Below are 26,146 nucleotides of genomic sequence, written 5' to 3'. Positions count from 1 at the left end.
AGGGTCAGGGATTTCAACAAACCCCCAATCCTAACTGTTAAACTTCAGTGCACACATTTGACCTAATATGTGAGCCTGGACCACAAAACCAGTCTTAAAGGATAACTATTGCCAAAATGCAACCTGGGCTGTTTTTTTTTACTGTAAACGAGACAAACATATATCTAAAAGCATAATTACGACAAACAAGCCGTTTTTGAGATTGACCGTGATTTCGTTTTGTGGTCAATGGCCAGTGAATGGAAGTACTAAGGGCATAACTTTGAGCGCATCAAAATCGATATTTTTACAACACTAAGAAGGCTCGACACACCATGAAACTTTGCTCGAAGTATTGCCTGAGTCTCTACACTTGAACTCGAGCATTGAGAACATTGTTTGTGTACACAGAGTTTACTAAAAAGAAAGTTTTTGAACAACTCACTTTCACTGTTTGGGTTTCCGCTCGCGGCCGTCTTGCCAGTCAAGAAGTGTCGATCTCCAAATACGAGGATGGATAGATCCTAAAGCATATTTCCATATAAATGCACGGCTAATTCGTTGTTTCGTCCTATGGAGTCCATTCATTCGCATTCGGAGATCGACACTTCTTGACTGGCAAGACGGCCGCGAGCGGAAACCCAAACAGTGAAAGTGAGTTGTTCAAAACCTTTCTTTTTAGTAAACTCTGTGTACACAAACAATGTTCTCAATGCTCGAGTTCAAGTGTAGAGACTCAGGCAATACTTCGAGCAAAGTTTCATGGTGTGTCGAGCCTTCTTAGTGTTGTAAAAATATCGATTTTGATGCGCTCAAAGTTATGCCCCTAGAACTCCCATTCACCGGCCATTGACCACAAAACGAAATCACGGTCAATCTCAAAAACGGCTCGTTTGTCGTAATTATGCTTTTTAGATATAAGTTTGTCTCGTTTACAGTAAAAAAAAAAACAGCCCAGGTTGCATTTTGGCAATAGTTATCCTTTAAGTAGCACGGGTATATTTGTAGCATCAAAATTATCGATTTTTCTTTTATGCCAAAAATCATTAGGATATCAAGATCACGTTCCATGAAGATATTTTGTAGATTTCCTACTGTAAAAATATCAAAACGCTAAAATGCATTTCTAAGAACTTCATTTTGACAACTTTAAAGGTGAATTTCTGAGTATTCTGATTTTTATGCATCCTTAAATTCCATATTTTCAAATAGTTGTATCTCGGCCAAATAATGTCCGATCCTTACAAACCATACATCAATGGAAAGCGTATTTATTCAGCTTTAAGATGACACATAAATCTCCCAAGTATAAGTGTGGTCCAGGGTCACACATATTTGTGCTACGGATGAAAACAAGTTGAAGTGTTCTGCTTTTTGCAGCTCTTTGGCTTCCAAAAATGTTATATGTACTGCTCTTCTCATTTATATTTTAAGTCTAGATAGAATCTTAATTGTTTTTAGAGGCACTAAGGCACAGTGGAGGAAAGGCATTTGATTCTGGAATGCTCATCTCACAGTCTGGTTGACTTAACACAGGGGGAAATATTGTTTTAACGTTTGGCCTGCTTCCTTGATGAATGGTTTGCCGTTGCAAAAAACTAGCAACCCCTTCTATATAATGGCCCTTTTATCAGGGCCAGTTTTAACAGCACATCATGACTTATGTCAAGACCACACTTTGGGAACTGGGCACATATAAAATGTTTGTTAGATTCTTGTTTTCCAATTTGCTGAGCAACCAGTCCCAGTGGTGTATCATTTGTGAGAAGAGGCCTGGAATATGAGCTACATATTCTAGGTTTTTTTGGTAGGATGGAGAATATTGCACAAAGCCTCTGTTAAAACAGTTACAGCTGTTTGTTGCGTTTATTGAAGGCATGAAGTAAATTCTGTATTTTTATTTTGGTATTAATATTTTGAAAAGGCTTGGTCCTGGTTTTCTCCACAAATAAATAACCACCACATTTTGTAATGAGTGGCCATATAAACTTTCACATGAATATATGTGCATATAAAATCTGTCTGACACAGATATTCTGGTTTTGGTATCCTGTTTTCTAACTCTAATTTAATCTCTCGCACATGACCAAACTTTATGAAGCATTCTGATGTTTTTGAACCATAAAATTAGGGGAAAGTATGATGGCATTGTCTCTTTCTTTCAATAGAGCGAATGGAAACGGCCAACAAGCAGCTCGCCTCAAAAGAGTGTGAAGGCACCGAGGACAATCGCAAAACCATCTCCCAGCTTCTGGCTCAGAGTGAGTGGACCTCTATTAATTTGATTACTTAAATTAACCATTGAATTTGATTTGTTTTGAAATAGCATTAACTTGTAAGCATACATTTTAGTTAGGTATTTTGGAAAAGACAATTCAGAATGTCTGTTTTATTCATTCATCAGTTAAAGAGATTCAGAGAGAGAAAGAGAAGCAGGATATCGAGTTGAATTCTGTTCGCTCCACCAACGAGGACCAGCGCAGGCACATAGAGATCCGTGACCAGGCCTTGAATAACGCCCAAGCCAAAGTGGTCAAACTGGAGGAGGAGGTATAGTAAAGCTCATCGATAACTTATGGTACCATGTAGAATTTTAGCAATTAGGTTTTCATAGTTTATGTAGATATGTGACGCAGGACCACAAAACCAGTCATAGGGTGCATTTCTAGAAAGAGATAGGACAATATTTGGTCAAGATTCAACTATTTGAAAATCTGGAATCTGAGGGTGCAAAAAAATCTAAATATTAAGAAAATCGTCTTTAAAGTTGTCCAAATGAAGTTCTTAGCAATGCATATTACCAATCAAAAATTAAGTTTTGATATATTTACGGTAGGAAATTTACTAAATATCTTCATGGAACATGATCTTTACTTAATACACTAATGATTTTTGGCATAAAACAAAAACAATAATTTTGACCCATACAATGTATTGTTGGCTATTGCTACAAATATATATATATATATATATCCTTGCTACTTATGACTGGTTTTGATTAGTAATATTTAAACAACTTTAAAGGCGATTTTCTCAATATTTAAATTTATTTTACAACTTTACATTGCAAATTTTCAAATGGTTAACTTGGACAAATATTTCCTATCCTAACAAACCTTACGTCAATGGAAAGCTTATTTACTCAGCTTTCAGATGATGTATCTGTAAATTGAAGAAAAATGTAGTCTTATGACTGGTTTTGTGGTCCAGGGTCACATATATGCCTGCTTTTTGCCCAAATGTTCATTTACACTGACCAAAACCTTAAAATAGATTTCATAATATCATTTTTTTAATTGTTTCTTTTCTGTAACTCTTATTAAATTAATAAGGAAAGTGTTTATGCCTGCCATCGTGAGTTGAATCAAGCCCAACAAATTCACTAATAAAAGCCTCCTTTGAGATCATGTTGACAATCATGTTTATTGTGCATTATTTTCAACGTGTTTATTGGTAAATTTAGCGTGGCAAAGTGTGCATAAGCTACGCCTATGATTGTACATTATTCTCTAATTTTTAAATTTTGGCCAGGGAGTTGCTGAGTCATACTGCCATCCAGATGAAGGACTAAAACAGTTTGCCTGTTTGGCAGCCTTTCACTGGAGAGATTTTAGAGCGGGCTTGATCTATTCCAGATACTTCTCAAATTGCTTTAAGAACACTCTGACCATTGAACAATTTAGCCTTTTGGGAAATAAATTAACATCTGTAAATATTTCCTGCTTATAAGTGTCTATTGTTGATAAACAAAGTTGTGGGTGTACTTTATCGAAACCAGCATTAAATGGACATTTCATCGAGTCACAACCCACTTACCCTCAAACGCATCCCTGTGGTACTCCACCACAATGTTTAAGCTCAACCTTCTCAAGTTCTTTGAAGTTCTTCCCGTCAACTCCTCAATGCTGCAGTTAAGATCTTCAAGCTTGAGTGAATCGTTGGCTGCAACATTCTCTGAAACCGCACAACCTTTACCAAGGCCAAAAAAAGCTTCAATAGGGAGGGAAAGCGAGAAAAAAGCCTTCTAAGCGAAGTAGCGTTGACGTTTCTGAACTCCGCTCTTGAGTGTTTGTAACAGTTGGAGTCTGTGGTTGAGCTCTTTTGGCTTTCTCCCAGAGGGCCTTTTGGCCTTCGCCGAACGGGGCGAGCACCCTTGCGTCCCGAAATGCACCGGGCCGTTCCACTTTTGTTCTGTCCAGTCACAAACGCCCACTTGTTCCCTTAACAAAGCCTCTTGAGTTGTCTGCCATGAAAGGACTTGAGGATGGCTGAATTCTTGCCCTCTCCACCCACCCCTTCCAAACGGGAGCCAAATAATTCTGTGCTCTCTCTCTCTCTCTTCTGTGTTATGTTGTCCCCCCCTGAGCTAAATTGGGTCATTCATTTTGACTGCAATTACAACCACTGGTGGATTTGAGAAATGTAGAGAAGTGAGCGAGAGGTTGAAGGATACAAGGGGGCATTGTAAGGTGGATGAGGTTTTCTGGTTGTGGTGTGAGCAGCAGCATCTGACCTGCATTCTTTGTTTGTATAGCTGAAGAAAAAACAGGTATATGTGGAGAAGGTGGAGCGGATGCAGCAGGCTTTAGCACAGCTTCAGGCTGCTTGTGAGAAGAGAGAACAGCTTGAGCATCGGCTGCGCACTCGACTGGAGAGAGAGCTCGAATCACTGCGAATGCAACAGGTAAGAGATGCACGTATGCTATCCTCTCTTAACCAGACCACATTCTAGCCCAGAACCTTTTGTTATCTTGATATATATATATATATATATACAGTTGAAACCAGAAGTTTACATACACCTTGCAGAATCTACAATGTGTTGTTTTATTAAAATTAGAGGGATCATACAAAATGCATGTTATTTGTTATTTAGTACTGACCTGAATAAGATATTTCACATTTAAGATGTTAACATATAGTCCACAAGAGAAAATAATAAATAAAATTAATTTACAAACATGACCCTGTTCAAAAATTTGCATACGCTTGATTCTTGTTTGTTTTTTGTTTTTTGTTTAGTGATAGTTGTTCATGAGTCCCGTGTTTGTCCTGAACAGTTAAACTGCCTGCTGTTCTTCAGGAAAATTCTTTAGGTCCCACAAATTCTTTGGATTTTGAGCATTTTTGTGTACTTGAACCCTTTCCAACAATGACTGTAAGATTTTGAGATTCATCTTTTTTTTACACTGAGGACAACTGAGGGATTCTTATGCAACTATTATAGAAGGTTCAAATGCTCACTGATGTTTCAGCAGGAGCCGGGGGTGAAAAACTTTTTGAATTTTAAGATCAGGGTAAATTTAACTTAGTTTGTATTCTAGGAAACATGTAAGTATATTCTGTAGCCTCTGAAGGTCAGTACTAAATGAAAAAACTATAATTATTTAGGCAAAATAAGAAAAAATGTACACATCTCCATTCGGTTCAAAAGTTTTCACCCCCATCTTTTTTTCCTTCTGAAGCATCAGTGAGCATTTGAACCTTCTGTAATAGTTGCATATGAGTCCCTCAGTTGTCGTCAGTGTGAAAAGATGGATCTCAAAATCATACAGTCATTGTTGGAAAGGGTTCAAATACACAAAAATGCTGAAAAGCCAAAGAATTTGTGGAACCTCTATGTAAACTTTTAAATGGGTCATTTTTGTGAATTCAACTAGTATTTTCTGTTGTGGACTATATGTAAACATTTTTATGTGAAACATCTTATTCAGGTCAGTACTAAGTAAAACATAACATGCATATTGTATGATCTCTCTTATTTTGGTAAAACAATTAACATTTAGCAGATTCTGCAAGTTGTGCAAAAAAGCCTCGTGTTTGTCTGTGTTCCACATTTGCAAATCAGTCTGAATGAACAATTTAATGGGGTTAATGGGAAGACTAATTTAAAAAAAGTAAGTAAACAGGTCACATTTAGATATAACCACTTTGTTTTGTCAAAATAAGACTTGAAATGGTGTGAAAACATGATCTGTGGGAGTCTAGTAAGTAAGCAGCTTGGAGAAATTTAAGGTAAATCTTCATGTCTGTAAACCATATTTACCGAGCTTTGATGACTGATGACCCGAAAAACTCAAAAATAGTTAATGGAGTAGTTTCAGAACAAAAATTTACAGATAATGTACTCACCCCCTTGTCATCCAAGATGTTCATGTCTTTCTTTCTTCAGTTGTAAGGAAATTATGTTTTTTGAGGAAAACATTTCAGGATTTCTCTCCATATAATCTACTTTTATTGGGCCCCTGAGTTTGAACTTCCAAAATGCAGCTTCAGATGGCTGAAGGAAAGAAGGGTCTTATCTAGCTAAAAAGAATTACAATTTATATACTCTTTAACCTCAAATGCTCATCTTGTTTAGCTATGTGTGTACTCTGTGTAGAGAATTAAAAGTATAGAAATTGTAAATATTTTTAGAAAATAACTGATCCTTTCGCTAAAAAAAACCCTTCTTCCTCGGCTGGGATCATTTATAGCCCTTGAAGCTGCATTTAAACTGCATTTTGGAAGTTCAAACTCAGGGGCACCATAGAAGTCCATTATATGGAGAGAAATCCTGAAATGTTTTCCTCAAAAAACATAATTTCTTTACGACTGAAAAAAGAAAGACATGAACATCTTGGATGACAATGGGGTGAGTACATTATCTGTACATTTTTGCTCTGAAAGTGACCTACTCCTTTAACTTTTAAAAAGAACAGCTGAACATAAGTTCACAAATAAAATATAATGTTTAAACTTTTACTGCCTTGAGTTATTATTTTGGAATAAATGTAAAATGGCTAAACTTGTTGAGAGTCATACTTGGCTTTAATGAATAGAGTATTGATTACATTGTTAAAATAAATATATAAAATATATTTCTTCTGATAGTGTAAATAATGTTTATTTAACCAACACAATGTAACTGGGACATGAATTTAAATTTGGTTCAAAAAAAGATTCCCTGGACCTCAGTTTAAAACCCTTGCAATAAATGCAATGCAACCAATTCATTTTTCTACACACACGCAACATTTATACATGGATGAGACTCAGCTGCAGGCAGCAGGAGCTCATGCTGTCCTTGCGGAGATGATCTGTTTCCTTGTGTATCCTCCTCCTGTGTGTCCAATTTTTTCTGACCTCTAATCTGGAGGAAAGGTTGCAGCTCACCCTCCTATGTGAATGTGTGTGTCTGTTGAAAGAAGAGGAGGAGGAGTAGCAGACAGCTGTATTATTCATTAGGGGCCCAGACACTGGACATCCTTCTCTATGGGGTTCATTCAACCAAGATACCTGAAACAACCTTCAGATGAGATTAGAATACTTCAGAGAGTATTCAAATCTTACAGCCCGTTTACTACTGGTCACTTCAGGTGTTTTCTCTGATCGCATAACTATCCAAACAAGAAAGAATAGGAGTAAATGCCATCTATTGCTTTCGTTAAGGGATAGTTCACCAGAAAATGAAAACTCTTACCCTCAGGTTGTTCCAAACCAGTAAGACCATTCATCTTCAGAACACAAATTAAGATATTTTGATGAAATCTATGCTTAGTATTGCTTAGTACTTAATCAGCATAAAATACACAGTATATGAAAATAATAGGTAAAATGAAACATTTTTCATTGGACTGCATTGATTGTAACCCTAGTGTTGATTTTTAGTCAAAGCTAGCTTAAATGGGAAAAATGTCTATTTTAAATGACATTTTAGTCGGAATTGGTTTAATTACTTAACTGAGATTTAGATTAACCATTAGAGATTTATTAATGGTTCTTTCTCTCTCTCGCTTTCACAGAGGCAGGGTGGTTCTCAGAACACAGTTGGTCCTGAGTTCAGCACAGCGGCTCTGATGGAGCACCTGAGAGAAAAAGAGGAGAGGATTTTGGCCCTGGAGGCCGACATGACCAAATGGGAGCAGAAATACCTGGAGGAAAGCGTCATGAGACAGTTCGCGCTGGACGCCGCTGCTTCTGTGGCCACACAGAGGTATTCAAGTTCACAGTTCACTGCTATACACTAAGCCTACAATGCAGTAATATAGGAAGTTATTTAAGATATCTCAGGGTTATCATCCTGAAAACTAACAGTGAAAAGATATGTTGTCCTGCAATGGAAATACAATTGGAAGTTTGCAAAAACAATAACACTAAACTGAAACTATATATACAGTCCCAAGCCCGAAATTATTCATACCCCTGGGAAATTCTGACTTAAAGTTACATTTATTCAACCCGCAAGTTTTTTTTTGGATTAGAAATGACACAGACATCTCCCAAAAGATAATAGGATGCTGTACAAGTGGCTCACTTTATTTACATTTAAACAAAAAATTATTCATACCCTTCTTAATAATCAATAGAAAAGCCTTTATTGGCTATTACAGCAATCAAACGCTTCCTATAATTGCTGACTAGCTTTTTGCATGTCTCCACTGGTATTTTGCCCATTCATCTTTAGCGATGAGCTCCAACTCTTTCAGGTTGGAGGGTCTCCTTGCCATCACCCTGATCTTTAGCTCCCTCCACAGATTCTCAATTGGATTTACGTCAGGACTTAAAACATTAATGTTTTTGTCTGCTAACCATTTCTTCAACACTTTTGCTGTGTGTTTTGGGTCATTGTCGTGCTAAAATGTCCACTGGTGCCCAAGGCCAAGTTAGAACAGCTTGGACTATTTGGAATGGTATAGAACTTTGGATTTCCCCATAGACTGTGACTGTTTCCAAAGGGTATGAATAATTTTGGACATGCCACTTTTTGTTCAGATGTAAATAAAAGCTGAGAAATATTTTTTTTCCACAATGATGCCTCTTGTACATCGTCTTATTATCTTTTGAGAGAAGCCTGTGTCATTTCCAGTCAAAAAAAAACTTGCTGGTTGAATAAAAGTAAGAGTCAGAATTTGCCAGGAGTATGAATAATTTAGGGTTTGACTGTATATAAGATACAACTATTTAAAATTATGCAATCTAAGGGTGCAAAAAAGTAATAATATTGAGAAATTGTCCAAATTAAGTTGCTAACAACGCATATTACTAATCAATAATTAAGTTTTGATATATTTACAGTAGGAAATGTACAAAATATCTTCATGGAACATGATCTTTAGTTAATAACCTAATGATTTTTGGCATAAAAGATAAATCTATCATTACGACCCATACAATTTATTTTTGGCTTTTGCTACAAATAGACCCGTTCTACTTAGGACTGGTTTTGTGGTCCAGGGTCACATTTATTCATTTAGTCAATGCCTTCATTCAAAATTTTGAATATTGAAACTTAATAAAGTAAAACTAAAAGTTGAAATTACTATTTTATAAAAGCAAAAGTAAAACTTTCTCTGACCACTAACTGAAACTGAACTGGAATTGAAAAAGTGCAAAAAAAAAAGTAACTGGTGAAAAATTGCTGAAAATCTACTCTATTCTTTATTGGTTTTTATGCTTGTTTATTTTCTAACCTATCCAGAGACACGTCCTCTGCCATCATCAGCCATTCCCCCAGCAGCAGCTACGACACTTCGGTGGAGGCTCGTATCCAGAAAGAAGAAGAGGAGATCCTCATGGCTAACCGCCGCTGTCTGGACATGGAGAGCAGGATCAAGAACCTGCACGCTCAGATTATAGAGAAAGATGCCATGATAAAGGTACTGCATCAGCGTTCGCGGAAAGAGCCGGCCAGCAAATTAGACGCCCCTGCCATGAGGCCCTCCAAGTCCCTCATGTCCATAGCTACTGGCACTGGCAGCTCCAGCGGCTCTGGGCTGCTGTCACACTCTCTGGGCCTCAGCGGAAGCAGCCCCATCACGGAGGAGCGCAGGGAAGACCGCAGCTGGAAGGGCAGTCTGGGTAAGTTCGTCCGGTGTTATGTGAAATAGATCCGAAATGGGTTACTGGTGGGACTGTTTAACTCTCAGAGATCCCCCAGTAGTAAACTAGCTAAAAGACTAATAAAATAATATGTATTTTTACTAAATCAACCAAAAACGTCTAGGTTACGAAGGTAACCCTCATTCCCAAAATGAGGGAACGGAGACGTTACATGGGAATCGCTTGAGAGTCCAATCGTCTCTGAGCCTTATTCAAAAGGCCAATGAAAATTGGCGAGTGGCATTTGCATGCCAAGCCACGCCCCGTACATATGGGTATATAAGATGGCGGCATGCAGCCAGTCAGTCAGGTTTTTGCTGAAGAGCCGGATCGAGCCGGCGTCAGCGCGACGCCAGGGTCGTGGCAGGGGATGTAACGTCTCCGTTCCCTCCTTCAGGGAACGAGGGTTGCCTTCGTAACCTAGACGTTCCCCTTCAGTCGTTTCACTACGATGTTACATGGGAACAGACCCTATGGAACAGGCCACGACCCTGACGCCACGTTACGCACAACCCCACGTGCTGACAGGCGGACGTGTCAGCAGATGAAGACTGTAACGTAACCTTCCCAATGCCCTGAGGCCCAATAGGGGCGCCTTTCCAGGGATGCCAGTTGTACTGAAGCATGGGTTGGTTGGGGGGGGGGGGGCGGAGCACATGAAAATTTTTACATGTGGAAATGAGAATAATTCAATATATCCATAAAGACTTTTAGGGATACACGAGGGAAACAGCTGTCTCCTCCGCTGGAATAAATAAACAATAAGCCACAACCTGCGGGGCGAAGGAGACCCAGGCAGGATCACAGTCAGGGACTACTCCGCATCTAGGCCAGACTGCGGGGCATGGAGGACCCAGGGTTCACCGGAGGGAACATTCTGGGAATGGCGCACGGATCCACATGGGAATGGCGCAGCAAGCCGACACCAGCCATCCTCCCGCTCACCTGAAGTCTTAAGTTAAGACACGGGAGGATACGGCCTCTACGCGAAGGTTGTAGAACCTAGCGAAGGTATTAGGTGTCGCCCAGCCCGCAGCTCTACAGATGTCTGCTAGTGAGGCGCCATGAGCCAACGCATAGGAAGAGGCAACACTCCTAGTGGAGTGGGCATGAACACCTAAGGGGCATGGCTCTCCCTGATATAAGTAAGATAGGGAGATGGCTTCTACCACCCAATGGGCCAACCTCTGTTTGGAGACAGCATTCCCTTTCTGCTGACCTCCGAAGCAGACAAAGAGCTGCTCGGTGCGCCTGAAGTGCCGAGTACGGTCTATGTAAATACGCAGAGCACGAACAGGGCAGAGCAGCACAGAAGCTGGGTCTGCCTCCTCCGGGGGCAGAGCTTGCAGGTTCACCACCTGATCGCGGAAGGGCGTGGTGGAAACCTTGGGCACATAACCGGGCCGGGGTCTTAAGATGACGTGAGAATCTCCGGGCCCGAACTCAAGGCACGTTTTGTTGACAGAGAAGGCTTGTAGGTCCCCTACCCTCTTGATGGAGGCCAGAGCAGTCAGGAGCGTTGTCTTAAGAGACAGAAATTTCAGCTCAACTGACGCAAGTGGCTCGAATGGAGCTTCCCGTAGGCCACGGAGGGCGACGGAGAGATCCCAAGAGGGTATGAGGTGTGGTCTGGGAGGATTAAGTCTCCTGGCACCTCTAAGGAACCTCACGACCAGTGGGTGCTTACCCAGGAATGTCCCATCCACTGCATCATGATACGCTGCAATAGCAGCAACGTACACTTTGAGAGTCGAAGGGGACAGCCTGCGCTCCAACTTCTCTTGCAGGAAGGAAAGCACTACTGCAATCGTGCATCTCTGTGGGTCCTCAGCTCGAGAGGAGCACCAGTCAACGAACAGACCCCACCTCAGAGCGTAAGCCTGCCTCGTAGAGGGGGCTCGGGACTGAATGATGGTGTTTTTCACGGCCTGGCGAGGTCTGACGCGTCCCGTCCAGGAGCCAGACATGAAGTTTCCACAGGTCGGGGTGCGGGTGCCAAATTGTGCCCATCCCCTGAGAAAGAAGGTCTTTCCTCAAGGGGATTTTCCAGGGAGGGGCTGCCGCGAGGGAAATAAGTTCTGGAAACCAGGTCCGGGTGGGCCAATATGGCGCAACCAGCAAGACCTTCTCCTCGTCCTCCCTGATCTTGCACAGGGTCTGTGCAAAGAGGCTCACTGGGGGAAAGGCGTACTTGAGCCCCGGAGGCCAGCTGTGAGCCAGGGCGTCTCTGCCGAGGGGAGCCTGGGTCAGAGAGAAAAAGAGCTGGCAGTGGGAGGTTTCGGGGGAGGCGAACAGATCTATCTGAGCCTGGCCGAAACGACTCCAAATCAGCTGGACTGTCTCGGGGTGGAGTCGCCATTCTCCAGGGTGGGTGGACTGCCGTGAGAGCTGATCCGCTGCACGGTTGAGTTCCCCTGGAATGTGAACGGCACGTAGCGATTTCAGCCACGTTTGACTCCAGAGGAGCAGACGGCGGGCGAGTTGTGACATGCGAGGTGAGCGAAGGCCACCCTGGCGATTGATATACGCCACAGTCGCAGTGCTGTCGGAGTGAACAAGCACGTGCTTCTGACGCAGCGTCGATCGGAAGCACAAAGGGCCAGAAACACAGTCAACAACTCGAGGCAATTGATGTGCCACTGCAGCTGAGGTCCTGTCCAGGAGCCCGAGGCTGCTTGCCCGTTGCACACAGCACCCCAACCTGTGGTGGAGGCATCCGTGTACACCACGACATGCCTGGAAACCTGCCCCAAGGGAACTCCGGCCCGAAGGAAGACAGGGTCTGACCACGGGCTGAAAAGGCGGCGACACTGCGGGGAAACGCCAATCCGAAGTGTGCCACGGTGCCATGCCCGTCTTGGAACTCGATCGTGTAACCAGCGCTGAAGCGGTCTCATATGAAGCAAGCCCAGCGGCGTGACCACGGCCGCGGCTGCCATATGCCCCGGGAGCCTCTGAAAAGTCTTGAGAGGGACCGCTGTCTTGTGTCTGAATAAGTCCAGACATCTCAGCACTGACTGCGCGCGCTCGTTTGTGAGGCGGGCTGTCATGTTGATCGAGTCCAGCTCCACACCGAGAAAAGAGATCCGGTGCACTGGGGAGAGTTTGCTCTTCTCTCGGTTGACCTGAAGGCCCAGATGGCTGAGGTGCCGAAGCACCAGGTCCCTCTGCTCGCACAACAAGTCTCGCGAGTGAGCTACAAGGAGCCAGACGTCGAGATAGTTGAGGATGCGAAAACCCGACTGCCAAAGAGGGGTCAGGGCTGCTTCCGCGACCTTGGTGAAGACGCGCGGAGAAAGGGACAGGCCAAATGGAAGAACCTTGTACTGATACGCTCGACCTTCAAAGGCAAATCGAAGAAGGGTCTGTGATGAGGAAGGATCGAGACGTGAAAGTACGCATCCTTCAGGTCGATGGCCGCAAACCAATCCTGGGGACGAATGCAAGTTAGCATGCGCTTCGTAGTGAGCATCTTGAACGGCAGCCTGAGAAGGGACCGATTCAGAGCTCTGAGATCCAGGATGGGCTTAACCCACCGCTCTTTTTGGGCACGATGAAGTAGGGACTGTAGAACCCTGACTTCATCTCGGCTGGAGGGACTGGCTCGATTGCGTCCTTCGCCAGTAGGACTGCAACCTCCGCACGCAGGACAGCGGCATGCGTGTTCGAACGGACAATAGTGAAATGGACATCTCTGTACCTGGGCAGACGCCTGGCGAATTGAATCGCATAGCCGAGACGTACCGTCCGTATCAACCACCGCGAGGGGTTGGGAAGCTGAAGCCAAGCCTTCAACCGGCTTGCTAGCGGTATCAAGGGAACGTTGACCGACGTGACCGCGGTGGGGCAGCCTGGAGGGGCGGGGGGAAGGGGACTGACCCCAGAGAACAGAAGGTTCTGGGGGAGAGTCTGGGTGCGAGAAACATCGCTTACCTTCTTCCCTGGTTACCGCGCTGGCGATATCAGGCTCCGAGTCCGATACCGAGGAGTGTAAGTTCTGCTCGAGAAGGGAACTCGGGGCCGAGGTGTGTTAGTGTGCACAGAAGCTCCCGGCCCTCCACCGGGAGTGGGGAAGTCGATGTCACTGTCCCCCGAAGAGCAATCTCCACCACCTCTGGGTTGCCCGCGTCAGGGACGTTTCGCAGGTTTCTTGCGAGAAGTTTTGGCTGGTCCCTGAGAGGCGGGCGGTGCCGCTCTTCTGCGGCCGGCTCTGCGCCGGGTAGCCAACCTGGCTTCGTGAACCTCGGCGGGAGAAGGAGCTGGAGCTGTCTTACTTGCCGCAGGGGGGCGCCCTCGGCGACGGGCAGGCGGAGGCGGGGCCACCGGCGGCGGGATGGTAGCTTCGCGGCGGGGCAGGATATGTTTGATGGCCTCCGTCTGCTTCTGGACTGCCGAGAATTGCTGGGCGAAATCCTCGACAGTGTCGCCAAATAGGCCGCTCTGGGAGATGGGGGCGTCGAGAAAGCGAGCTTTGTCGGCGTCCGCCATCTGAGCCAGATTAAGCCATAAGTGTCGCTCCTGGCCATCACCTGACCAAGAGACCAAGAGTTCCTGCATCATGTCTTGATCAGGGCCACCCTCGTGCAGTTGTTTCAGTGCCTGCGCCTGGTAGACCTGTAAGGTGGCCATGGCGTGCAGGGCGGAGGCAGCCTGTCCAGCAGCGCGATATACGCGGCCCGCAAGCGCGGACGAGCGCTCACACGCTCTGGAGGGTAGATGCGACCGGTCCCGCCAGGAGGCGGCGCCACGCGGGCATAAATGGACCGCAATAGCACGCTCAACCTGGGGAACCGACTCGTATCCCCGGGCTGCCCCGCCATCGAGGGTGGCAAGGGAGGAGGAGCTGGGGCGAAGGCGAGATGAAAAAGGCGCCCGCCAGGTTTTAATCAGCTCCTCATGCATCTCCGGAAAGAATGGAACGAGGGGAGGGTGCGGCGGAACCGCAGTCGCCCCCCTCAGGAACCAGTCGCCAAGCCTAGAGGGATCGGCCGGGGGCGCATGAGACACCTCCAGCCCGATCCCCCTGGCGGCTCGGAGGAGCATAGCCGATAGTTCAGTGTCCATGTCAGACGGGGCAGCAACCATAGGTGAGATGTCCGCTTCACCATCAGACTCACCCTCTGACGCAGCGACAGACATCTCTTCCTCCGGTGGAGCGCCAAAGGAGATGCTCGGCCCGGAATCCGGGGAAGCATACTGCTCCGGCCACTCGACGGGACCACGCCGAGATGCAGACGGCCGCTGGGCTTTGGGGGCCGGCGGCACGTTCTGCACAGTCACCCGTAAGTCCCCCTGGTGCCTCGCCACGGCGGCCGAAAAGCATTGACGGCTTAACGACGAGCCGCGGGGCACCGAGGGGAGCCGTCTCGCAAAAGAACGGCGGTTCTTCAGCGTGATCATGGTCATGCGTTCGCAGTGAACGCACGAACCATCCGTGAACGCTGCCTCAGCATGCTCTAAACCCAGGCATGTGAGGCAGTGTTCATGTCCGTCCTCAGAGGTGAGAAAACTGCCGCATCCAGCAGCGCACGGCCGGAAGACCATTCTGAAAAGAACGTCTTACACAGCCGTGAGAAATTGCTCTTTTAGATCCCGGTCTGCCCAGGGAGGAACCGCGGCACTTCTGTGCGCCCAGGGGAGCTCGCGCGCTGGAGTGCAGGAGGCTTGTTTATGGCCGTAAAAACGGCCGCCCGCAGGATACCGCTGACGGCTGCCAAAACGCTCTCTTAGTGATTTCACTCTTTTAGATGGCAGCACGTCAGCGGAGAGAGAGCAGCAGGAACGTGAAGTTTTCTTATTATTTCTTCTTGAAAAGAGGCTCGAGCAGAACAGCTCTGAAGCAAATATCTGACTGACTGGCTGCATGCCGCCATCTTATATACCCGTATGTAAGGGGCGTGGCTTGGCATGCAAATGCCACTCGCCAATTTTCATTGGCCTTTTGAATAAGGCTCAGAGACGATTGGACTCTCAAGCGATTCCCATGTAACGTCGTAGTGAAATGACTGAAGGGGAACTACATCTCATGCTCTAAATTTGATCAAAATAAAATAAAGATGGTGTCTGAAAGTTGCAGTTGATGGTTAGTTTGTGTGTAATTTTTTTCCATTTTTGATGTCATTTCCAGTGACATATGTGACCCTGGACCACAAAAGCAGGGTATCTGCAAGATTTTTGAGCTCAAATTCAAGACTTTTTAAGACCTTTTTTATGACCTGCACAAGAAAAATTAATACCATAGCAGGGTAGGGCAATGTCTATGGTAACATTTTAAACTGTAAAATAATTTACAGTTTAGATACAGGTTTTCACAAAAACACGTTTTATATAATTATGTCAAAAGTATTAATTATATTAATTTAAAAAAATATCAATCAATTATTATCCGGGAAGATGGCGCCGCTGTGTTTGGCTTGCCTCTTGCTACTCGGTTTTCTTTCGTTTGTCTTAGCTGTCGTTTCACCGGCTATAGTTTCACCGGCTATAGTTTATGATCGGACTACGCTGCTGGAATTGTGTTCTGCAACAATTGGGCTACTAAACGCCCAGTCCTTCAAACTACCACCGCCACTGTTGTCATCAATTCCTCCATTTCTGAGACGCCCTGTCTGCCGGCTACCAGGCAGAAAACGCCGCAGAAGACGCGGTCGGAGAGGTGGGCTACATGTCAGGCTGAGGACTCACCTGGATTCTCCGTCGCTGAGGTGTGGAGATCGACCGGAGCTTGGCAGCGCAAGAAGATCGCGGGAATGTTACCGGTGGCTTCGGCTGGTTAGCCCCGACACCGGTGTTTCATCTCCGTGTCCCCGCCGTGGAAAAACATCTACCCGGTGCTGCATCCAAGGAAATCTCCGTCCAATTCCTCGCATGACATCGCCGCCTGTTAACTTGACTACGTTCCGTATGGCACTTTGTAACACCAGATCGCTTAATAACAAAACATTTGTCCTCAATGATGCCATCTCCTCTCATAATCTGGATTTGTTTTTCCTCACTGAAACCTGGCTCCGTTCAGATGACGTCAGTGCTTTCTCGGAACTCCTCCCCTCTGGCTATCGTTACCTCAACACCCCGCGACAAACGGGTAGGGGCGGGGGGATAGCCACCATATACAGACAGTCACTGAAGTGCCGCCAGCTGTCCACCAGAGGCTTTTCCAGCTTTGAGTTACAAGCTTTTTTGCTCACATTGCCCTGTCCTATTTTATGTGCAATAATCTACCGGCCGCCCAGATTAAACAAGGACTTCTTAAATGATTTTTCAGAGTTTCTGTCAGAGTTCATGCCAAAGTTTGATAATATCCTAATTTGTGGTGATTTTAACGTTCATGTTTGTTGTCCCTCTGATAAATCTGCTAATGATTTTAAAGCACTTCTCCACTCACTGGATCTGACCCAGTCCATATCCTGCCCAACTCATAGGTTAGGTCACACCCTTGATCTCATCATCTCGCGTGGAGTGACAGTGTCAACCTGTGAGGTTCTGGATTTTCCCGTATCTGATCACTCTCTCATACGGTTTGACATCCGTGCGGCTCCACTTGTTCCCACCCCCACCACCCCCCAACGTCGGCGTATCATCACCTCTTCTACAGTTAATGACTTTGTTGCTGCCTTTACTGCCTCTGATCTCTGCTCTGCTGCTGACTTGGTTCCACCTTCGTGTCCTGACCTTTTCCTCTCCTCCTTTCACACTATTTGCTCTCAGATTATGGACTCTGTTGCTCCCTACAAGATAATGGGTTCCAAAAGCCCATCAGTCCCCTGGCTCAATGATACAACTCGGGCCCTTAGGCGACGGTGTAGGCAGGCTGAGTGCAAATGGAAGAAGGATAGGCTGCAGGTGTCACTGGAGATGTTTAGAGACAGTCTTTCCACCTATCAGAGTGCAGTGAAGAAAGCTAAAGGACAGTACCTCTCCAATCTCATTAACAGCAACAGTCATCGCCCTGGAATTCTGTTCAGCACTATTAACTCAGTGATAAATCCGGTGTCTGGTAGTTTGAATGATGTATCTGAACACACTTGTAGTACATTCAAACAGTACTTTTTGGACAAGGTTATGTCTGTTAGGCAAGTCATCACACAAATCCCTGCTATTGTCAGACCCTCACAAGAGGCACAATATGTGCTGGAGAACTTTGAGGCAGTTACCCTTGTGGACCTTAAAAAAGCTGTCCATGAGTTGAAGGCCGCCACTTGCCCTCTTGACGCCGTTCCTGCTAGGATTATGAAGGAGGCTATTGACATCATGGGACCCTGCCTCGTCTCCTTTATGAACAGCTGTCTTCGTTTGGGCACTGTTCCCGCTGCTCTCAAGCATGCCATTGTCCGACCGCTACTAAAGAAATCCAACCTTGATCCTTCCATACTGTCCAATTTCCGTCCTATATCTCATCTGCCATTCCTGTCTAAGCTGATGGAGAAGCTCGTTGTCTCCCAGCTCCAGTCTCATCTTCAACTGCACGCCATTGCTGATAAATTTCAGTCTGGTTTCAGGTCTAGGCATAGCACGGAATCAGCTTTACTTAGGGTCCATAATGACATTCTTGGAGCACTGGACAGTAAAAGCTCTGTGGTTTTGGTGTTACTTGACCTGACCGCTGCATTTGACACTGTGGATCATGCTGTCCTCATCTCACGACTTCAACACACTGTCGGACTGCAGGGCATGGTTCTCAGATGGTTTTCTTCATACCTCACAAACAGGACTTTTTCAGTAATGCTTAACGACCTCTCCTCCTCAGCCGCCCCTCTGTCATCTGGTGTTCCACAAGGATCTATTCTTGGTCCTATTCTGTTCTCACTCTATATGCTGCCACTTGGTCAACTCATCTCCAGTCACAATGTCCGTTTTCACTTTTATGCAGACGACCTTCAGATCTATCTTCCTGTGGTTCTGAATAACCGTTCTGCACTGGACCCTCTCCATAATTGCATCCACAACATCAGAGAATGGCTTTCCCAGAATTTCCTTCACTTGAATGATGGAAAGACTGAGTATATCCTGTTCACCCCGGACTCACCCAACAGTTCCCTCACTTTTGGTCCTCTTACACCTCAGTTTGCTCCGACAGTGCGCAACCTGGGTGTTATTTTTGACAGTGGTTTGAATTTTGGTAAACAAATAAATGCAGTCGTAAAGGCAAGTTTTTACCAGCTAAGGCTCCTCAGTAGGGTCAAACCATTCTTGTCCCGAGCTGACCTTGAAAAGGCTGTCCATGCCTTTATCAGCTCGCGGATTGACTACTGTAATGCCCTCTACACTGGACTTAATCAATCACTTCTTAATCAGCTTCAATTGGTGCAAAACGCTGCAGCACGTCTCCTCTCCAACACCTCCAAACGCTCTCACATCACCCCTGTCCTTCACTCTCTCCACTGGCTTCCAGTGCGGTTCAGGGTGGAGTTTAAGATCTTGATGTTCGTGTTCAAGGCCATCAATGGTCTGGCCCCTGCCTACCTCGCGGAGTTGGTTAAGGTCTACCAACCAGCAAGAACTCTGCGCTCCTCTGAACACATCGCACTAATTACGCCCAGGTTCAACTATAAAAAGTTTGGAGGCCGATCATTTGCCGTCCAGGGCCCTAAACTGTGGAACGCACTTCCGGCACAGCTTCGCAGTAACACTGAGTTGTGTGTTTTTAAATCACAATTGAAGACACATCTTTACAGTCAAGCTTTCGACACGTAGCCGCTGACTCGATTGCTGCTTTATGTTCCTTTTTGTGCTTGTATTTATTGTTGTCTGTTGTGATTCTTGATCTTTTTCTGGAAAGCGCCCTGGGCACCTTTCTGGCTGTTGTAAGGCGCTATATAAATAAAATTTGATTGATTGATTGATTGATATTATATTAAATAAATAACATAAATGTATTTTGTTATTTTGTCTTAATTGTTTAGATTTCTATAATGCACTTCTTGTCAATCCACCAGTTCACATTTACAACTCTGCATGTTTGCAGTGTAAAATCTTTCATTGATTTTCACTTTGGTCAGAACAAAAACAGCAGATGGCGTTATTGGAAATGCAAATTCATTATCTGCCAGCAGGTGGCACTTTCGGAAAGGCAAGGCAAGGCAAGTTTATTTATATAGCACATTTCATACACAATGGTAATTCAAAGTGCTGTACATAAAAAGGAATTAAGAATTTTCCCAGTAACTGCAAATTTAAGACCTCATGAAATCATAATTAAGACATTCTTGTACCTTTTAAGACTTTTTATGGCCTTAAATTTGATCCAACTACAATTAAGACTTTTTAAGACATTATAAGGACCCGCGGAAACCCTGAAAAGCAGTTTTAAGTGGCATGGGTATATTTGTAGCAATTGCCAAAAATACATTGTATGGGTCAAAATTAATCAATTTTTTCCAAAAATCATTAGGATATTAAGTAAAGATCATGTTCCATAAAGATATTTTGTAAATTTCCTACCGTAAATTTAACGAAACTTAATTTTTGATTAGTAATAGAACTTCATTTGGACAACTTTAATGGCAATTTTCTTAATATTTTGATTTATTTGCACCCTCACCTTCCAGATTTCAAATAGTTGTATCTCAGCCAAATATTGTCCTATCTTAACAAACCATACATCAATGGAATGCTTATTTATTCAGATGATTTAGATGTATCCTCATGACTGGTTTTGTGGCCCTGGGTCACATATTAGTATTGTAGTAATTAAATATTCACCATTTTATCACTATTTGCAGCCATAATACAAAGCATTGTATTGTATTAATGTATCTTTTCCATCCATGTCTGAATTGTTCATGCTCTTCATGTTTCAGGTGTTCTGTTGGGCCCAGAGTTCAGAGGTGACTCTCTGAGGACAGAGTCCATCTCCTCCTCTCCATCTCCAGTCCTGCCTTCCACCCCAATGCCAGCCGCCACACACTCAAAGACTGGCAGCAGAGACAGCTGCACCCAGACCGAAAAGGGTCAGGAGGCCAGCAAGCCGAGCACACCCGCCCTGCAGAGCATGTCTGGACCAAGCCGAATCAGCAGCCCGAGCCCAGTCTACATACCCGACCGCATCGCCGGTACAGCTCACGTGCACACAAACACACGAAATCACATATTTCAGATGATAAACCAGCGTTTTCTTCAGGTTTTGCTTTTGTAATAAGAAGCCAAACTAGCAACCACTAATGACTAGTTGAATGGCAACTGATTGATGAAGTAGCCTCGTTGGCAGCATGTCGACATAGAGGGCCGTTAGATTTCAGGTGTCCTGAGTTTGAGTCTTAGCTCATGGACCTTAATCATACAAAATGCATCTTATTGTTTATTTAGTACTGACCTGAATAAGATATTTCAGATAAAAGACATTTACATATAGTCCACAAGGGAAATGATAGTAAAATTTATAAAAATGACCCCGTTCAAAAGTTTACATACACTTGATTCTTAATGCTGTGTTGTTACCTGAATGATCCACAGCTGTTTAGTGATAATTGTTTGAGTCCATTGATTGACCTGAACAGTTAAACTGCCTGCTGTTCTTCAGCAAAATCCTTCAGGTCCCACAGATTCTTTGGTTTTCCAGCATTTTTGTGTATTTGAACCCTTTCCAGCAATGACCGTATGATTTTGAGATCCATCTTTTCACACTGATTACAACTGAGAGACTCATATGCAACTATTACAGAAGTTTCAAATGCTCACTGAAGCTTCAGAAAGAAACATTAAGAGCCAGGGGTGAAAACTTTTCTTATTTAGCCTAAATATCAGATTTTTTTCATTTAGTACTGTTCTTCAGAGGCTACAGAAGATAGTTACATGTTTTCCAGAAGAGAAAATAAGTTACATTTACCCTGATCTTCAAATTCAAAAAGACTTCAAGTTTCGAAATGATCAGTTATTTTCGAAAAAAGTACAATTTGTATACATTTTAACCGCAAATGTTCGTCTTGGCCTAGCTCTGTGTAAATTGTGTGTAATCCTGTTCAGGACAGTTAGGGTATGTCGAAAACATACCCTAACTGTTTTTTTTTTATATAAAGGGCGTTTGACCTTCTTTGCATGTTCGCTTTGTAAACACTGGGTCGGTACATCTGCAGCAATGTAGATCGATTTTGAAGTTGAAAGAGAAAATGAGATGGAAAGAGAAAAGAGAAGATGAGATGAGTTTTTCGACATACCCTAACTGTCATAAACAGGAATTCACGCAGAACTAGAGCGAGAGGAGCGTTTGTGGTTTAAAAGTATATAATTATTATTTTTTTTTGTAAATAACTGATCGGTTCACTAGATAAGACCTTTCTTCTTTGGCTGGGATCTTGAAGCTGCATTTAAACTGCATTTTGGAAGTTCAAACTTTGGGGCACCATACATATTATCTTAACATATCCATGTGTCTTTGTCTCTACAATCACATACAAACATTTCCAGTGTTTGCACATCTGAAACACTTTTTCTAAAACGTTCCCTGGCAGATGTTACAACAATGTCGAGCTGATGTATTTGTGAATTCGCTCGTGTTTCTCAGGTGCTTATACACAAATATGAGAAATGGTCTTTATGTTAACAGGGGTTTTTGTCATGTCAAAATAAATGGAAATTCAAATGCAAGATTTTGAAGCAGGTCAAGTTTTTAAAGAGCCCTTTGAAGCTGCATTTTGGAAGTTCAAACTCAGGGGGGCACAATACACATTGATTATATAGAGATAAATTTTTTTGTATTATCTTAACATATCCATGTGTCTTTCTCTCTACAGATGTGCCAGTGTTTCACAGCAGTACATTAGAGAGGAGAGCACCAGTGCTGCCACCGCCGCCACTCCCAGCGCAGGACGTGGACAACGAGATGGTGGAAATTCTCATCTGATCACACAAATGAACAAAGAAGGAGAAGGAATTGGTGCACTTTTCTCCGTTACGTTTTCAGCTCAAGATTGTCGGGATGTTTAGGAATGCACTCTTTACACAAACCTACGAACAGCAACACGCAACGTCATTTACAATCAACACTTTTTGTACAGTATTGTCTGGTGGTGTTTTTTCCCCCCTCCAGACCCTCGGACCAAATGTATTGGCATCATTTTTTACATTTATTGCACTACTTTGTGTTCATTTTTCTTTTTTTGGGTATGCAATTGTTTTATGTATATGTACTAATAATACAAATGTGGCACTTGAGTATCAAGCGATATGGTGACTAGCCGAACAGTTGTTACATGTAAATACTGAATCGCAATACTGTAAAACTGAATGTCGTAGGGCCTTTTTTAAATTCTAGGACGCATTGTCTATACAGCGCGTACTGTATGGTTCACCGCACACTGTTTAAGAGCAATGGACCAACAAGCATTGTCCACAAGCTCATGATCCGTATGTGAAAGTATGAGTGGCCCAACTGGTTTTGGGTTTGTCTGTGTGAGAGTCTGTAGTTTTTCAATCAGAACTGAGGTCTATCATTCCAGTCGAGCTACAGCAGCCACAACGTGCCTTAAACGAAAGGTACGTGGTGGTAGCCAGGGGTCCCGGATTTCCCGGTCTGTCCTTTCACAGTTTGGAAAACCTCCAAACCTCTCGTTTCAATGTGATGGTTACTCCTAAGTCATCGTTTTCACTTTTTTTTGTAGATAGTTTTTCAGTCTCGTGGTTGCAAGACAAACATTAAGCTCTTGACCAAAGGAATCCGACAAATTATTCACACATTTTAAAGCAGAGCCAAGCAGCGATCCTCATCATATTTAAAGGGTCTAACGTAATTCAAGATTACATGGATGTGTAAATGAGATTCTTCCATGAAATCAGTAAATATCTATGAAACCATCTGATATCAGTGCTTTTATTATTTTGTCATGTGCTTCAAAGTTTTCGGAAATTCTTTAGAAACAGCCTTGTGAGAGGCGTCAATGTGACGTCTGCTCGATATGTCTGTTTTCATCTGGAACATGTCACATTTCCAGTGTTTGCACATCTGAACCACTTTTCTAAAACGTTCCCTGGCAGATGTTACAACAATGTTAAGCTGATTTATTTGTGAATTCGCTCGGGTTTCTCAGGTGCTTATACACAAATATGAGAAATGGTCTTTGTGTTAACGGGGGTTTTTGTCATTTCAGAAAAAATAGAAATTCAAATGCAAGTTTTTAAAGCAGGTCATCATCTCAGAGAACTCAAAATTTTAAATGAATGACTCTAGATGCCCAAAATGCTAGTATTTACAATACCATTCAAAAGTTTGGGGTTGATAAGTTTTGTTTTTTATATGTTTTTAAGACTGCTCTCACTACCAGTCAAAAGTATTTGAACAGTATGATTTTTTTTTTTTTTTAAAGAATTCTCTTTTGCTCACCAAGCCTGCAAAAGCTGTAATATTGTGAAATATTTTTACTATTTAAAATAGCTGCTTACTATTTGAAAGTATTTTCAAATGTAATTTATTTACTCCAGTCTTCAGTGTCACATGATCCTTCAGAAATCAGTCTAATATGCTGATTTTCTGTTCAAGAAACATTTTCTATTATTATTACCAATATTTTAAACAGTTGAGTAAATTTTTTTTCAGGATTCTTTGATGAATAGAAAGATCCAAAGATCAGCATTTATCTAAAATAATTATAAAAATTAATACTTTTATTTAGCAAGGATGCTTAAAATTGATCAAAAGTGATGATAAAGGCATTTATAATGTTTCAAAAAAATTCTAGTTCAGATAAATGCTGTTCTTCTGAACTTTCTATTCATCAAAGAAACCTACTCAGCTGTTTTCAACATAATAATAATTATAATAAATGATTTTGAGCAGCAAATCAGAATATTAGAATGATTTCTGAAGGATCATGACTGAAGTTATGATGCCAAAAATTCAGCTTTGAAATCATAGAAATAAATTACATTTTAAAATATATTCAAATAGAAAACAGTTATTGTAAATAGTAAAAACATTTACAAATAGTAAAAACAAACAAAAAAAATCTTAGTGTTCAAATACTTTTGACTGGTAGTGTATTTGATCAAAACATTCGGTTTTGATATGTGCTATATATATATTGATTTGGTTCTTAAAAATGTTAAATATTATATTAATAATATTCTAATACATTTTCAGCTGAATGAAAGTTAAAAAAAACTCTAACACTAAGCTTTTGAATGGTTCAAACTTGTCACTAAGCAAATTTTGCCCCCTGTAGGACATTGCAGTATCTTGTTTTGAGCCAATCATCTGAGCCCTAAATGCCATGTGACCAAAGCGAAGCATTATATAACCATTTCAAAAATACAGGGCTAATGAAATCCAACATAGTTCATATTTCAGTTCAGTATTTGTTTGAGACAACCACAGACGCTTAAAAATTTCAATATGTCCCTAAAAATCTAATTTCATAGCATTTTATTTGACTAGTTGTATTCACATCACTTATTTTGAAACATGGACCAAATCAAATTCATTTCCAAGTCATCAAGTATTTGAGCACAGCCAGTGTCAGCACAGTTCAGCACATTGTGTGCATCGGTACTTGACATTTTGTACACAATCAGTCTTTTCTCATTCGCTTGAGAAATAGAAACTAGTTAGATTTTCTTCCTTCCTGTCTTTCCTTTTTAGATCAAATCTGAACATTTCCAGCATTGTTAGATCACCCATTGTCAATGCTCAACAGCTGTGTATTTCGGATGGTTTCAGCAAGTTTTGAAGAGCACTAATCTAATTTGGGCACAAACTAAGACAATGGACCAAAGAGTGGACTGAGACAAAGGTGGGACGATATACAGATAAACAAGCATTCCGTTTCAAATATGCTTCTCTGTATGCAAACGTGAAAATGCTTTAAACGGTCAGAGTTTCCACATACAGAAATTAAAGTTTAACTTTGCTGGTCAGGCTAATCTGGTCATTACCACATTTATCAGTTCGTTCCACCTGAGGCCTCAGTCTTGTTATCTAAACTAATCTTGATGGTCTTGCTACATTTGAGTTTCTAAAGCAGAATGTGTCGGTCCATCTCAGGACAAATTATGAGAATGTGTTTTTGTATTATTTTGTATAGCCATGCGTCCCAATCAAATGGGCATGTTACGTATTTTCCTTTGTTTTTACATTCATTTCACTAGTATTGGTTTCATTACAAAATGTCACTCTAGTTGCTGCTTGACAATGTTATTACTGTACAATGATGATTAATTTGAATTAAATTGTATTCCTGTTCATCATTTCCTATCTTATCTCATGCAGATTTTGTATATGGCTTTACATTTTTCATTTGGTTTATAGTCTAAAGCGTTTCAGTAACTTTTTTTTTTGGTTAATTTAATTTTTTTTAATAAACTGATCCAACTGCAGCAC

General features: G+C 42.8%; 1 protein-coding gene across 3 annotated transcripts in view; it reads left to right on the top strand.

The window, feature by feature from the left end:
• Positions 1-26,142, top strand: part of amot (angiomotin) — a 57,823-nt gene extending 31,681 nt beyond the window's left edge. For all 3 annotated transcript variants that reach the window (XM_073817248.1, XM_073817250.1, XM_073817249.1), the window contains 7 exons: positions 2,148-2,240; positions 2,384-2,529; positions 4,514-4,663; positions 7,764-7,954; positions 9,440-9,819; positions 20,640-20,891; positions 22,569-26,142. In XM_073817248.1, coding sequence (XP_073673349.1) covers positions 2,148-2,240; positions 2,384-2,529; positions 4,514-4,663; positions 7,764-7,954; positions 9,440-9,819; positions 20,640-20,891; positions 22,569-22,678 — 1,322 coding nt within the window. In that variant the 3' untranslated portion in view covers positions 22,679-26,142. The remainder of the gene's footprint in view (positions 1-2,147; positions 2,241-2,383; positions 2,530-4,513; positions 4,664-7,763; positions 7,955-9,439; positions 9,820-20,639; positions 20,892-22,568) is intronic.
• Positions 26,143-26,146: the final 4 nt, after the last annotated feature.

Source organism: Garra rufa, chromosome 14 (assembly GCF_049309525.1).
Source record: "Garra rufa chromosome 14, GarRuf1.0, whole genome shotgun sequence".
Taxonomy (NCBI): Eukaryota; Metazoa; Chordata; class Actinopteri; order Cypriniformes; family Cyprinidae; genus Garra; species Garra rufa.
Note: the sequence above shows the minus strand (reverse complement) of the source record. Positions and strands in the feature narration are given on the sequence as shown.